Genomic DNA, 16,040 nt, shown 5'->3' on the forward strand with positions numbered 1-16,040 from the left:
CTCTGTAAGTTAGCTGCTCACGCGTCCATGCTCAGGCCACGCCCCATCAGTTCAGTCAGTTTTGTCTGTGATTGCGTTCAGTTGTTCAGTTTTTTTGCGCGGATGCAATGATCATTGATGCGTTTTTCACGCGCGTGATAAGAAACTGAAGGTTTACAAACATCTCCTAGCAACCATATGTGAAAAACGCATCACATCCGCACTTGCTTGCAGTTGCAATACGATTTTCACGCAGCCCCATTCACTTCTATGGGGCCAGAGCTGCGGGAAAAACGCAGAATATAGAATATGCTGTGATTTTTACGCAACGCACAAGTGATGCGTGAAAAACAACGCTCATGTACACAGACCCATTGAAATTAATGGGTCCGGATTCAGTGCGGGTGCAATCCGTTCGCATCACGCATTGCACCCGCGTGGAATACTCGCTCGTGTGAAAGAGGCCTGAGGCTGAGTTCACACTTCAGTTATTTGATCACTTATTTCCATCAATTAGCCAAAACCAGTAGTGAAGCTGTAATGCCCCAGAGTGGCATTACCACTTCTGCACCCTGCTACTATCTCTAATGGGCTAACAAAGCGTCATCTTATGCATTGTATTCCAGGTCCTATACACTGTGCATTTCTAATGTTTGAAGCTGTTATGTTCAAATGTAATGTGCCAGCAGCAGGTGGCAGAAAACATGGCAGAGCTACAATTGGGTAGAATGGAGTTTTCCATTCCATTCTAACCCCCCACTGTGGAGGAGTGGGCTCGTCCCACTCCCTGCAGGAAGGGTGGGTCCCAGTTTCTAGTCAATCTACTTTACCCCCTGCGAAAGGGAGGGTGTACTGGGCATGTCTCTGCTGGACGTGCCGAATCCAAGCCAGCCAGAGCACCCTCGGCTCTGCTGGTCATGGAAGCCAAAGCTTAAAGCTTCAGGAGCCAGGAGGAAATTTCCCTGGCCTTAACTAGAGACAGACCAGACTACAAAGAAAATAGAGCAGCATACAGAAGAAGTCATACAGCAAGCCTGTCAGTACAGCAGAGCCAGAGAGAAACAGATGTAGCAGAGACAAGTTTGCCTGCCAGTTTCATACTAAAGCCTGCTGGGACCAAGATAAAGCTTAAAGTTTGTCTTGAATGAACATTTATTCGGGTACAGCTGCTGTTAAACTTTATATAAGGTCTGGACTCGATTCTTTCTTTAATCCCTCAATTATTCCCCCTATTTATTGCTTCTGAGCCAAAGCCTGGGGTCCAGCTGTATCAGGTAGGATCACCATGACACATATAAAGAGACATTTTAGGCCGCACTATACCACTCGACAATTCCTACACTTGGGACGCGCGTCATACATCTATTAAGGGCCCTGGGTGGAGGCGCCCGTTGCAAAGCCTACGCAGAGAAAAAGTATAATGGAAAGATCTAGACCTGCTCTGTGTTTTTTGACCCGCACCTGGTTTTGGCTCACAATACCTGATGGAAATAACTGACCAAATAACTGAAGTGTAAACTTACCCTTAGGGCTCATGTACCCGGCCGTTGCCCGGCCATGGTCGTATTGCGGCCCGCATACAATGGGTCCGCAATAGGCGGGCACTGGCCGCATGCACTCTGCTTCACGGATGCGAACCCATTCACTTAAATGGGTCCGCAATCCAGGATATGCGGTGGGGAACTGAGGCACGGATCGAAGCCCACGGGAGCACTCCATAGTGCTTCCATGGTTTTTCTCTCCTTGCCTTCGCACAGCAAAAACATAGTGCATGCATTACTTTTTTGCGGTGCGGATCGCAGACCACATTAAAGTGAATGGGTCCGCAATCCGCATACAGCGGCCCCACGATCGATGCCCGTGCATTGTGGACCGCAATTTGAAGTCCACAGCACGGGCCCCTTTATCATAGTAAGAACAGCCAAGAAGTAGGACAGCTGTGTTAGACCTGATGATTTTTCGGGAGATGATCACTAACGAGTGTTCGTATGAACGCTTTTTAGTGATCATATGGCAGTCTAATACTGCTGCCGATTGCCCGATGAACAAGCAAATGTAAAAAAATTATCGTTTTCAGGAGGCAGATCGTGGTGTCCAATAATGATCTGCCGCCAGAAAACCACTATACAGCATGGGGATGAGCAATGGTATAGCGATTGCTCGCTGTATGTAATAGAAATGATCTCCTCCTCCTGACAATCGTCCGCCTTTAGCCACTCCAGGTATCCTCCTGGGACACACTGCTGTATGTTTTGTTTGGGACGCTGTGCTGTAGGCTCAGCTCGCAATAGTTAGGAGACCTTTGTTTAGTTAGGGGCCAGACGGCCGAGGATTTTATTTTTGTATTGTTGTTTTTCTGGAGCTGCTTAAAACAAATAAGGCTACTTTCACGTTAGTGTTTTAGTTTTCCGGTATTGAGATCCGTCATAGGGGCTCATTACTGGGGAAAAACTCTTCAGTTTTGTCCCTATTTGTTGTCAATGGGGACAAAACTGAACTGAACGGAATGCTCCAAAATGCATTCAGTTCCATTTAGTTGCGTTTCCATACCGGAGAGCAAACTGCAACATTTTGTCCTGGGATGCGGAGCAAGACTGATCCGGCATGACCCCCAATGCAAGTCAATGGGGACGGATCAGTTTTCTTTGCCACAATAGAAAACGGATCCGTCCTCCATTGACTTTCAGTGGAGTTCATGACAGATCCGTCTTGGCTATGTTAAAGATAACACAACCGGATCCGGTCAAAACGGATGCAGATGGTTGTATTATCAGTAACGGAAGCGTTTTTGCTGAACCCTGCCACATCCAGTAAAAACGCTAGTGTGAAAGTAGCCTAAAACTGTCCATCTAATAGAGTAGATCATGCAGTCAACTGTTGGGAGGAAAACGTTCTTTCCTGGCAATCGCCTGCTCGTCAGTGTAGGAGACCACTGCTATTACATGCGGCGATCTCCTCCACAGTATAGGGCGGAGCAATTGCTAATGCTATCAATCTTCCTCACACTGAATCATTGTTTGCCGGCAGCACATCGTGATTACACAAAAAGGACCATGCCAAAAAAATGAGGTATGCACTGATCAGTGTTTGGCAGCCACAGCCTGTACACAGAAAAACTGGTGCAGGGCTGGAAGAAAATAGTGACAAAAAAGCATATACAGATGACTTGGCGTCCACCTACAGTGGACAGGAGGGATAGGGATTGAGACTTAGCGATCAGGGATCAGGAACGGCTACAAATGTACAATGATATCACTGAACAATGCGCCAGTTCCAGAAACTGTTTTATTTTTATTTTTTATTTTCAGTAGATCGCAATGAAGAACAGTTATACCACAAGTCCCAGCAGGCCAACAAACAAACAGAGGGGCACAGAACCTCTCAGCATGCCATCACCATCTGAAATGGCGGCATGCTGAGAGGATCTCAGTATTTTTATGCCCGTCTTGCACTTTGATTGGCTGGTGTAGCATACCAGCCAATCGCAGTGCTTACAGGGCATGCCAAACAGGTCCCCTGTCTAACCATGGGGGTGATTGGTGCTGTCTATTCCAGCACAAATCACCTCCACCGGAGCCCACCTGCATCCCCCCTCACTGGCTTTTACAATGAGGGAGCTGCAATTGGCTGGACAGCACTGACCCCGATGAATCACTTCAATGGGGGCTCCAGGGAGGAGGTACAACCTCCCTATGCCCTAAGCCTATAATGGCTAACCTCCGACACTCCAGCTGTAAAACTACTACTCCCAAGATCAGGGGCGTAGCTAAAGGCTCATGGGCCCTGGTCCAAGGGTTCAGCTTGGGCCCCCCTTCCCTCAGTGTTTTGTAGCTAGGGAAGCACATAGCCTTCATGCTGCCTGCGGCAAAAAATTGAAACAGTAGACCCTTGCCAACTTCTTGACCTAACCCCTTCCCTCCAGCCAGAGCTATAACTTGACCAGCATGCACTTTCTATAAAACTGGTGTCTTTCTATAATACTGGTATCTTCTTATGTGGCACAAGGGTCTTTGGGCCCCCTCAGACTCCTGGGCCCAGTAGTGACTGCTACCTCTGCACCCCCTATAGCTACGCCCCTGCCCAAGATGCACACTTGCTTGGCTGTTCTCAGAACTCCATAGAAATTAATGGAGCATGCTGGGAGTTGTAGCTTCACCACAGCTGGAGTGCTGGTTAGCCATCACCGCCCTAAGCTAACATGGCTGTCTGTTAAGGACAACTGCCATGTTAGCCCGGTCACTGTGCAATTAGGCATTTCCTGCTGCACTGTACATGTACAGCAAGGGCTGTGTAGGAGTTAACCAAGAATTTATTTTTATTTTTTAAAAACACACTTTTTTTGATCAGCATTTTTGTGGTCTTTTTGAATTTTTTTTAACTATATAGTGTGTTTTAGCACTTAGCGTAATTTAAGGCCTAGTTCACATGGCATCTTTTGATGATAGTATTTTGTTTTCAATAGGAGACCATGCTGCCATTTGTGTGTCTGGAAGTTTTAAGCAGCGACTACACCACCCTATGGCGGATTGGCCATAGACCTCACAGGGAAATTTCCCGGTGGGCCGATGCCCAGGGGGCTATCTGGGCCCGCCTCACGGCCGTCCAGTGGAGGTTTTTGGGGATGTATTTTGTGCTGCTGGCAGGTATTTTGTGATGGACTGTGGTATTTGGCTCTGTTGGGGTGGTATAATGTGCTGCAATATGGTATTGCTGGTCCTGCGTTTCATTAATTTGGACCCGACTACAAAATGGGGCCACTTTTAGTATTTTTTCCAGGGCCACTTTAAGTTCCCAGTCCGCCCCAGTGCACGACACATGTCCTGTTTTGAAGTCGATAACCATTTGTGGTTTAGTTTCAATAAGCAGAGCGGAATACACAGTGGAAAGGTAAAATCCACTGTGTGTACAGGGTACAATGTTGCTTTTGCATGCCTAGCTTTTTTTTCTTTAGATTAAATTCACTTCTTCTGTAGAGCTGTATGGGAAAAAGCATTAATTAAAGCAAACACACATAGCACTTTTTTTTTGAAGCTGGAGGTCTATAGGAGTAAAACAGATGGCAATGAGAGGAGAAAACAGAAGACTTAGCGCATGCTATGATTAAAAAAATGCCACTAAAACAAAAAACACACTTCAAAGGTGAAATAAAAACACCACTACAAAAAAAATGCCTGTGTGTCCTGAGTGTAATATTTCCTATTGAATTTAGAGCAACATCTGGAACTAGTGATTTGTGCCCAAAAAACGGCAGCAAAAAAGTGCACCAAAAACTGCAAAATGATTTGTTTTTGATTCTCCTTACCACATTCATAATGTTCCATAAACATTTGTGACTGCTGTGACCCCCTTATAGCTACACCATTGACCCCAATGTATGCACTCAGCTGCCAAAATGTAAAGGGACAACAGCTGTCCATAGAGTATATTATCAGGGCATATAGATATCATCCCAAGACCCCCCTTCTATTAGAAAGAGCCGAGACCTACTAGAACGAGTAGCTCCTGCTCTGGAACTGAGTGCAATCGTGTATCACAAGGTTGCCCATTAATTTGATACCAGGCTATATGCAGCACCTATATGTGTGCCCCTACCTGCTGGTCCCTGGAAGTTTGCGTCTCTCTTCTCGTCCTCTGCGTGATGGTAGGTGATGTGAGGCACAGACAGTGCATTCTCTGGGGGGGAGACTCGGGGCCCTCGTGGAATTGGGGAGAGGCATAGTGGAGCCAATGTTGGACTTGTCGGGGTGACAAGGGCCTCGTGTACAGACTTGGTCTTCTTCTTACTTCTTCTGTTCTGGGGGAAGAGCAAGGAACTTCAGTCACCGAATAGTTCAACCACAAGATATTATATAATGTTCCTATGTTATACTTCCCTAGGATGGCGTAACAAAACTACAAGCCCCATCATCCAATGAAGATTTGCAAATAGCTGTAGAGCCGCATGTTAGATGCCAGTGGTGTAATTCTCTAAATTATAACAGGTGCCGGGTGACAACTACCACTGGTGCCTATTACAGTGCTCATAAGAGTCATCCTCATCCACAACCATATATTACTGTCCATGGTATACAGGATACATCCCACCTGCCCCTTTTTCCTTCTACTTTGCAAGTGAATTAGTTTCTTTTTTTTAAAATCAGATCATTTTTATTGTAATAAAATACAACAATGTAACATTGTTATAAATATAAGCGTATCATGTCCCATATTTTGACATACAAAATCAATACCACTAATGATTATGATACAGCAAGCAACCATACAATGACAGTGTAACCGCAACATACCCTTCCCACCCCCCCCCCCCCACCCCCCCAACTCCCACTTCAGCACTCAATTCAGTTCTAGACCTCCCACGACCCCACAATTTTTCAAATTTTTGCGGACATCCTCTCTTCTTAAACACCGTTTTCTCATAAGCTAACATCGTGTTTACTTTCCTTCTAAATTCCTCAATAACTGGAGGGCTTGACTGAATCCAATGTAGGGCAATCAACTTTCTTGCCACATACAATAGTCTTCTCGCTACAATTCTATCTATCTCCTCTTTCCCAATATCTGCCACATATCCCAAGACACACACTTTTGGTTCCCTAGGTATCCGCAGTGAGAAGATATCCTGAATCATTGCCAACACGTCCGACCAGAAGCCATCTAGTCGTGAACATTGCCACAGCATATGCAGTAGATCCGCCGATTCTGCCTGACATCGTGGACACTTTGCATCTGCTCTGATGCCAATGCGGTGTAAAAAGACCGGTGTTTTATAGACTCTGTGAATAATGAAAAGTTGAGACAACTTCCCACCTTCACTCAGTGATATTGTCGGTATGGCTTCCAATATATCTTCCCACTGCTCCTGAGATATTTCCCCTATATCTTTTTCCCATCCCTTCATTCTAGAAAGAGGAAACGCTTCCAGATATTTATTCAGTAACATTTGGTAGATCAATGAAATAATCCCTTTTTTATCCCCTTTCTCCACTATTAAACGTAAAGCTGCGTCTTTATGTATCCTGGTATTGTCATTCCTACACATCTCAGTAAATGCGTGCCTTATCTGTAAAAACTGGCAAAAGCAATTCATGGGTATACCGTACTCCTCCTGTAATTTATCGAACATTTTTAGTCCCTCTTTCTCCATTATATCCCCAAATTTGGTCACACCCATATCCCGCCATTGTTTGGTAAATCCTCTGACATGTAAGAATTCAGATACATTGCAATTACTCCATAAAGGTGTAAGTACCGTAGTTCCAACTGCACCCCTCAACTGCTTGACCTTTTCCCAAACCTTCCTCATCAACCTCACCAAATGTGACCGAGTATCTACAAAGGGTATTCCTGCCCCTTCCAATATCCACAGTAGCTCCTTACCCCCCAATGCATGCTTCAATATTTGACCTGTCATGTCCGTCATGTCACTATCTATCCATCCCCTAAAGTGCTGACTTTGTGCCGCCAGGTAATATAACCATGGATTAGGCACCGCCAGACCCCCTGCCTCTTTTGGATATTGTAGGGTCGCTAATTTAATTCTGGATTGGCCTTTCTTCTATATCAGGTCCTTAAATATAGAATTGATTTTCCAAAATCTATCAAGTGGTATCCACGTCGGGGCATTGTGTAGTATATACAATAATTGGGGCATCATAACCATCTTGATCAGATTAACCCTGCCTATCACTGATAAAAACAGTTTGCACCATGTCTTGGAGCGAAGCCTGAACTTTGTCAGCATCGGGGACAGATTTAGCTCCTCAAAGTCCGTCAGTTTGGGTGATATGTTAATCCCTAAATATTTAATAGTTTTAACACATGGAATACTGTTCAATGTAGCTATTGACGAGGATACCTGTCCATCTAAGAACATAAGAGCCGATTTGTGCCAATTTATAGTCAGGCCTGATAACCCTCCAAAGCGACCAAGCAGTGACATAGTCTCGGCCAGGGATGTCGACGTGTCTCCCAGAAACAACAAGGTGTCATCCGCATACATGGCCACCTTATTGTGAACAGGACCATATTTAAATCCCACTATCGCCTGTGAACACCTGATCGCAGCCGCTAGGGGCTCAATTGCAAGCGTGAACAACAAAGGAGACAGTGGACATCCCTGCCGTGTCCCCCTAAACAGCTTGAAGCTTGATGACAATTCTCCATTTACTCTAATACGCGCCCTTGGTGCTGAGTATAGCGTTTGTGCCCACTTAATGAAGCATTGTCCGCAGCGTACACCATAGGTATCCCCATTCTATACTATCAAACGCCTTGGCCGCGTCTAGTGAGGGGCCCTGTCACCCTCATTATCAGCTGTACACTGTATACTAGCAAAGACTCTTCTTATGTTACTAGAGGTGGATTTCTGAGGCATGAAACCAGTCTGGTCAGGGTGCACCATTGTCAGTATTACCTTTGATAATCTCATCGCTAAAACTTTGGCCAGAAGTGAATTAGTTTCTAGTGTACAGCTGACATTTTATTCATCAAGCCGGAAGCTCAGGATGAATTTAGCTATAAGCCTAGACTATATAGGAGAACATTGTAACTTATGTGAAATATCCAATATCTCTTCCTATTGGAGAATAATTCCACTGCACCAGTTGCCAAATGGGTGAGATGCTATTCGAAGACAGAAGTCAGGGCCAATGCAGAATTTATAAAAAAGGGAATATAAAAAAGGGGTTCAAAGAGTGTTTTCTTTCTGATACAGAGCTCCAAATCATGTGACAACTCTGCCTACCAGCACCCACCACTAGAGGGTGCTCACTGCCTGCAAATTAATACAGCTCCCATTAAACATTATAATAACTCTATATCCAGTGAGCCTCTCCTAGTGGAAACAGAACAAATGTTATCATTTAACTTGGTTTCACAAGTATTGAAGCTGGCAGGAATGCCCAGACCTGTCTCCGTGTGCACGGACTGAGTGGTGCTGGTGCTGTCTTGTTTCCCTGATCTGGAGGAGTTAGGTAAATTTTCCACGTGGCTGTTGAGCTGTAGGACTTCTCAGCAGCATAACACCTCCAGAGAGTCTGCAGAGGAGAGAGTCAGATATGTGAGATAATATTCAGGACCCAGTCCCCTCACCACCACAGATACCATACCTGGATCAGCGATGCCGCCGCTGGGATCTGTCTGTTGAAATGTTTTTGCCTTTGCTTCTGTTGAACCTTAAGAGCAAATCCAGAGCCAAGAATTCCCTAGGAGATCAGAGCGGAAAAATAACTCCATTTCTCTGGGTCATTTGCGACCTCTTTTCGGAATGAGAGAAAAAATGAATAATTGCTGCAGTTGTCACAAATCCTCCAAAACCGTTACACTGAGTGACCTTAAACCCCCGATTACTGAGCAATCAAATTTTGCCATGGATCAGTAGCCTATATCCTTCAGTCGTCTTCTTCTCTCAAGTTCTATTCAGCTATTTCTTTGGTTCTGGGAAAGCTGGGCGACAACTATATGGTACAGGGTGGCCCACAAAAAAGTAACCCACCTCCAGCGACAGTAAGACAAGATGAATGCGCAAATGGATTGTTTTTTCTTTAATTAACCACAAGTCACAGAAGATGCTGAAAATGGTCCCCGTTCAGGTCTCTGCATCTTTGGGCAGGTCAGGTTATGTTGGCTGATGCTGCTTGTGATGGTGTTTGTGATGTTCTCCTTGAGTTCATCCAGGGGATGTGAATTGTTAGCGGACACTTTCTGGTTTAAATTTCCCCACAGATAAAAATCGCACGTGGGCATGTCTGGGGAACGTGGTGGCCCATAAGCCCTTGCTCACAGTTCGCTCCTCCGTGAACAGTTCATGAGGTGCGGCATGTTGCCCCATCTTGCTGGAAAAAGCAAGACATCTTTTGTGACTTGTAGGTAATAAAAAAAAACAAAAAAAAAAAACATCCACTTGCCCATTCATCTTGTCATACTGTCGCTGGAGGAGGGCTACTTTTTTGTGGGCCACACTGTATAATGGAGGTCACAAAGCACTCACATATCCTAAAAGGCACGTCATCAACCCTTCCCAAATGCAGATCTGACTAAGGAAAAACAGAATAGTTGTTTTATAGCACTGTTACTTACAGCTGGAAGAGCAAAGAACGATATGGCAAAGACAGAGAAGCAAGAAGCGATGGTTTTCCCGATCCAGGTCTGTGGGACTTTATCCCCGTATCCTATAGTCGTCACTGTAACCTGCACAACAGGAAACTGAGCCGAGTCATACAGCAGCATAACAATCAGCACAGCCATAAGCATAAAACATATGTAAAAGGGGCGATACATTTTAACTGCACCCCCAACCATCTACCACTGCAGATAATTCCCAACCCAAAAACCTACTGAAGGCAGCAGAGAAGACTGCTAGCAAGACATTTTCAGTGCAGCTTTGGGTGTAACTATGGTATTGTATGGCTATGGATCTTCATTTTTCTACTTCATTTCCTTTATTATGATAAAAAAAAGTGTCACAGAAATCAAAATAAACATTAAAACATCTGCATGGAGTTTGTATGTTCTCCCCATGTTTGAGTGGGTTTCCTCCCAAAGTTCAAAGACATATTGATAGGGACCTTAGATTGTGAGCCCCATTGGGGACAGCTGTGATACTAATGTCTGTAAAGCATTGCGGAATATAGTAGTGCTATATAAGTGTATAAAATAAAAAAATAAAATAAATCTGCAAAATATAAGCCAATGTTGCATACTCACCACTCCCCACCAGAGGGCATCAGCATAGCTGGAAAAGCCAGTCCTTCCCTCTTCATCTACAGCATCTTTCTCAGCCAGGTAGACAAAGTAGGAGGAGAAGATCAGCCCCAAGAATCCAATATACAGAGTGGTGATCAGCTCCTAGGGGAAGATGCGTCCACAAAAATATGACATGGAAACAAATTTTCCACTAGCCCCACACTGTATGGAAATAAAGACATATAAGATAATAAACCAACTACACATAATACAGTATATGAGGGGGTTGTGTCAGGGCTGTCCTTTTAATAATCATATATTATCTGTAGATAGTTTGTCAGCCCTGATGTAATGAGGACTAATACAGTCCAGATGTTTACAGATGCCAAATGACTGAAGAGAGTAATGTGATGTGACATTGTGATAAAAACCTTCTGAATAATATATAAGTTGATGAAAACAGAAATAAAATATCAGGCCACCACCGTGTAGAGCAGGCATCCTCAAACTGCAGCCCTCCAGCTGTTGCGAAACTACAACTCCCAGCATGCCCGAACAGCCTACAGGTATCAGCCTACAGCAGGGCATTGTGGGAGTTGTAGTTTTTCAACAGCTGGAGAGCCGCAGGTTGAGGATGCCTGGTGTAGAGCTCTGCGCCTCCTTTCCCGTTTAACACTTCTCAAACCTACCACTATGTACTGCATCGATAAACCTGACATGCTAGGTGGTGCCTGAAAGGGTTTGGATGGTTGCCTGGCAATGATTGCCTCTGGCTGTGGGTGACAACTCTTGATCTCCATGCTCCAGAATGATATGCCTCTTCTGCACTTCACAGAGGAAGATAACCAGAAGGTGCACCCTCACCTGACGATGAATGAACACTACAGATCCTAAAAGTCTCCATGTTCCTCCCTGACGATCTACATGTAGCATGCGGAGAATCTGCAGGAATCGGATCCCCCTACAGAACAAAGAGGCAGAGAATGAGAGGACCTAATGGAAGGAGAAATACAGAATCATAATTATTTCTTATACTGAGTTACAGTCTGCATTATACCCTAGAAATGTATTCACTATGCTGCTGATGGAGTCACTCTGTAAATACCTCACAGTATAATACAGGATCTAACCCAGGATCTATACAGTACAAGTAATGTAATCTATGTACACAATGACGTCTCCAGCAGAATAGTGAGTGCAGCTCTGGAGTATAATACAGGATGTAACTCAGGATCAGTACTGGATAAGTAATGTATGTACACAGTGACTCCACCAGCAAAATAGTGAGTGCAGCTCTGGAGTATAATACAGGATGTAATTCAGCAACAGTATAGGACAAGTAATGTATGTACACAATGACGTCTCCAGCAGAATAGTAAGTGCAGCTCTGGAGTATAATACAGGATGTAACTAAGGATCAGTACAGGATAAGTAATGTATGTATACAGTGACTCCACCAGCAGAATAGTGATTACAGCTCTGGAGTATAACACAGGATGTAACTCAGGATCAGTACAGGATAAGTAATGTATGTACACAATGACTCCAGCAGCAGAATAGTGAGTGCAGCTCTGGAGTATAATACATGATGTAACTAAGCATCAGTACAGGATAAGAAATATAAGTACACAGTGACTCCACAAGCAGAATAGTGAGTGCAGCTCTGGCATATAATACAGGATGTAACTCAGGATCAGTACAGGATAAGTAATGTAATGTATGTACACAGTGACTTCTCCAGCAGAATAGTGAGTGCAGCTCTGGCATAAAATACAGGATGTAACTCAGAATCAGTACAAGTAATGTAATGTATGTACACCAGGGCTGGCCAACCTGCGGCTCTCCAGCTGTTGTAAAACTACAATTCCCACCATACCCTGCTGTAGGCTGATAGTTGTAGGCTGTCTGGGCATGCTGGGAGTTGTAGTTTTGCAACAGCTGGAGAGACGCAGGTTGGCCATCCCTGATGTACACTGTGACTTCTCAAGCAGAATAGTGAGTGCTGCTCTGGAGTAAAAGGGTGGCTGCACACGGTGCAGATTTATGTGCATAAAATCCACATTAAATCTGTCCCAAACTGAACAAAAATAGCACATAAATCCACACTATTTATTGTGTTTTGGGTGTTTTTTTGTGTGGTTTTATATGGTTTTTAGTTCGGATTTGATGCACATTTTTCTCAGGCCTCTCCCTTCCATTCCAAAGGGTGAAATCCGCACAAGAAAAATGCAACAACAATTGACATGCTGCAGATTTCAAAATCTGCACAGCAGTTCAATTTCCGCACCTAAGAAAAAAATCTAAGTGAAAGTGTACATGATATTTGTCTAATCTCATAAACTTTGCTGGTACTGTAATATGCTGTGGTTTTTCCACACTAAATCCATGCAGCAGAAACGTGCATAATTTGCACCATGGGCAGCCACCCTGATACAGGGTGTGACTCTGGATCAGTACAGAATAAGTAATGTAATGTATGAACACAGTGACTACCAGCAGAATAGTGAGTACAGCTCTGGAGTATAATATAGGATGTAACTCAGGATCAGCACAGGATAAGTAATGTATTGTAAGAGACCTCTCTCTCTCAGGGGGTCGCAATCACAGACTTCTCATCAGACAGCGGATTTAAAGTCCAAATGATCATTTATTTTGGCACTAGCACAAACATAACAGAATGAAATAAACTCCTGCCCGTCTGGGCTCTAACTAATACAAAGTTCTTTTCCCTGACTCACCTCTAAGCACAGCTTATACACAGGGTCTCAAGCTCCAACCCTTAGCAGATCCACTCACTGAACACAAGTCCAGACAGGTAAGAGATCCGGCTACACACAGCCTCATGGCCCCTCAGCCCTCCTGTCTGAGACTACCCAGAGCCCCTCTAGGCCTCTGTTTCCATGTCCTCTCTCCTCAGACTGACACACAGAAGGTTGGTTTTAACCCTTGATTACAGTAGGCCTCATCAGCGATTACCTCAGGTAAAAGACAATACCCATATTGGAAGGGTGTGAACTGGCAGAACCAAACCTATTCACCAGTCCAAATAGAATCCAGCCCAGAACAAAATGTAGACAAAACTGTCTCAGCAAACTACGCTTTGCTGAAACCCGTGCAGCTTTCTGGATTTTATTTATTTCACCCAGCTGAGGTATCTGGGTGGGATATACACTACTCCCAGCACTGTACACATTACCACATATCCCCCCCCTCTTCTTCAGACCGGAGGTCCGAGCATTTTTCCACATCTCACCGTGTCCTCCGGAAGATGTGTCTGGTGTAACACATTTTCCTTTATTCTGCCACACCCAGGCCAGCAGAGCTCGGTTTGTCACACTGACTTTCTACCCAGTAGATAATGCCTAAGGGACTCTGGTGCCCATCTAATGGCCAGATACTCTCTTTCTACTCTTTCACGAGAGATGATGATGCGCTCTCGCACTCTTTGTCTCTCTATTTTATCAACAGATAATATCTCTCTTATTTCCTTACTCTCAAAGTTTTGATCTTGGCTTTTGGAATTATTTTCATAATATGTTTATATGATCATGATCACCAGGCTCTACTTTTTTGCTCCCGAACATGCTCATGCCCTTTCGTGGACTGCTGCAGCTCTTGACTGAACTGTTCGCACAGTTGCTTCCAGCCATGGTCGTGTCCAGCCACTTTCTCCTTTGCTTTGTGGAGCTTCTTTAGCAGAGCATGCTTGCCCCCCGCTGGCTTCTTTTAAATGCATCTGGTTCACTTCTTTCTTGACAGTTTTTATAGCATTTCTGCTTCCAGATTTGCTAGTTCTGGAACAATCAGAAGTTCAATTTCCACGCTCTTCCTTCTCTTCAGCAGTGTTTTTTTTCAGATTTGGCGGCAGTTTCAGAGTCCTCTGTTCTTCAGTGGCTTTTTCCACTTCGGCAGACTCTTCTTCAGCCTCTTCCTTGGGCTCTTCAGCATCTGAGGATTTCTCCAACTCATCGGCCTTAGCTTCTTGAGCCTTTGTCTCTTTGGAGTCTTCACTTAGCTAGCCTTCTCATCTTTCTCGGACATGGCATCATATACGCACTCTTAATTTCCTATTTTCTTTCTCATCAAGGTTGAAGGCACTGGGGATATTGGGGGCTTTATCAGACTCATCTTCCTCCTCTGGCATTCCCTCCAGAGGGTCCCCCAGGATGTTGTTCTCCATTCGGGAAAGCTCCAGGAGAGCCATCCCATACTAGGAAACAGCATCTGCATACTGGTCATCCATCTCCCCGTATTTCTTCCTCAGAAGGCTGCTGGCTTCCGGAAAAGCGTTGACGATGGAGCGGATGTTTTTCATGACCAGGTCCTGGCTACTCACTGTCATGTGGCTCTTGGCTTCTTCATCCATATCAGCCCTTTCAACTTGTTCAGCAGAAACGTCTTCCCTCTTCTCTGCCTCGGCCGCCACCGCAGCGCCACCATCTTCAGACCCATTCTCAACAGGTGCTGACTTGGATTTCTTGGCCTCTTCTATCTGGCCCTTCAACTCTCTCATATGAACATTATTTTCCTCTGCCTGGTCTTTATACTGTTTAGCATTTCACCTTTCATCTATCTTCCAGTTGCATTCGCACATCCTTTAGCTTTTTCTCTGAGCGATGGACTTGTTTACTTGCAGCCTGCCTTTCTTTTGTTTCAGTATCAAGCTGCTCTAGGCCTCTGTTTCCAAGTGCTCTCTCCTCAGACTGACACACAGAGGGTTGGTTTTATCCCTCCTTGATTACAGTAGGCCTCACCTGCGATTACCTCAGGTTAAAGACAATACCCGTACTTGAAGGGTGTGGACTGGCAGATCCCACTACCAAACCTATCCTCCAGTCCAAATAGAATCCAGCCCAGAACAAAATGTAGACAAAACAGTCTCCGCAAACTACTCTTTGCTGAAACCCCTGCAGCTTTCTGGATTTTATTGATCTCACCCAGCTGAGGTATCTGGGTGGAACATACACGCCTTCCAGCCCTGTACACATTACCACAGTATGTACACAGTGACTCCACCAGAAGAATAGTGAGTGCAGCTCTGGAGTCTAATACAGGATTTAGTTTAGGATCAGTACAAGATAAGGCCCCATTCACACAACCATATTTTTTGGTCTGCATCTGATCCGCATTTTTTTGCATATAGGATGCAGACCACAAAAAAATGCATACAGCACACCATGTGCTGTCCGTATCTGTAAAGTCAGTTACGTAGCCCCACAAAAAAAAATAGAAAATGTCCTATTTGTGTCTGCTTGGCGGACAAGGATATGCAATGTTCAGTAGAGCCACAAAAAACTGATGCAACACGGACATCACACGGACACCATCTGCATTTTTTTGCGGATCCTCGTTTTGCAGACCGCCAAATACATACAGTC

At 44.6% G+C, this 16,040-nt stretch overlaps 1 protein-coding gene across 1 annotated transcript in view; it reads right to left on the reverse strand.

Moving 5' to 3' along the window:
* The window catches only part of LOC122926587 (potassium voltage-gated channel subfamily KQT member 1-like), a 100,067-nt gene that overhangs the window by 42,220 nt on the left and 41,807 nt on the right, over positions 1–16,040 (reverse strand). The window contains 6 exon segments of the mRNA XM_044278004.1: positions 5,572–5,773; positions 8,886–9,014; positions 9,087–9,182; positions 10,057–10,167; positions 10,684–10,824; positions 11,527–11,623. Coding sequence (XP_044133939.1) covers positions 5,572–5,773; positions 8,886–9,014; positions 9,087–9,182; positions 10,057–10,167; positions 10,684–10,824; positions 11,527–11,623 — 776 coding nt within the window.

Source organism: Bufo gargarizans, chromosome 2 (genome assembly GCF_014858855.1).
Source record: "Bufo gargarizans isolate SCDJY-AF-19 chromosome 2, ASM1485885v1, whole genome shotgun sequence".
Taxonomy (NCBI): domain Eukaryota; kingdom Metazoa; phylum Chordata; class Amphibia; order Anura; family Bufonidae; genus Bufo; species Bufo gargarizans.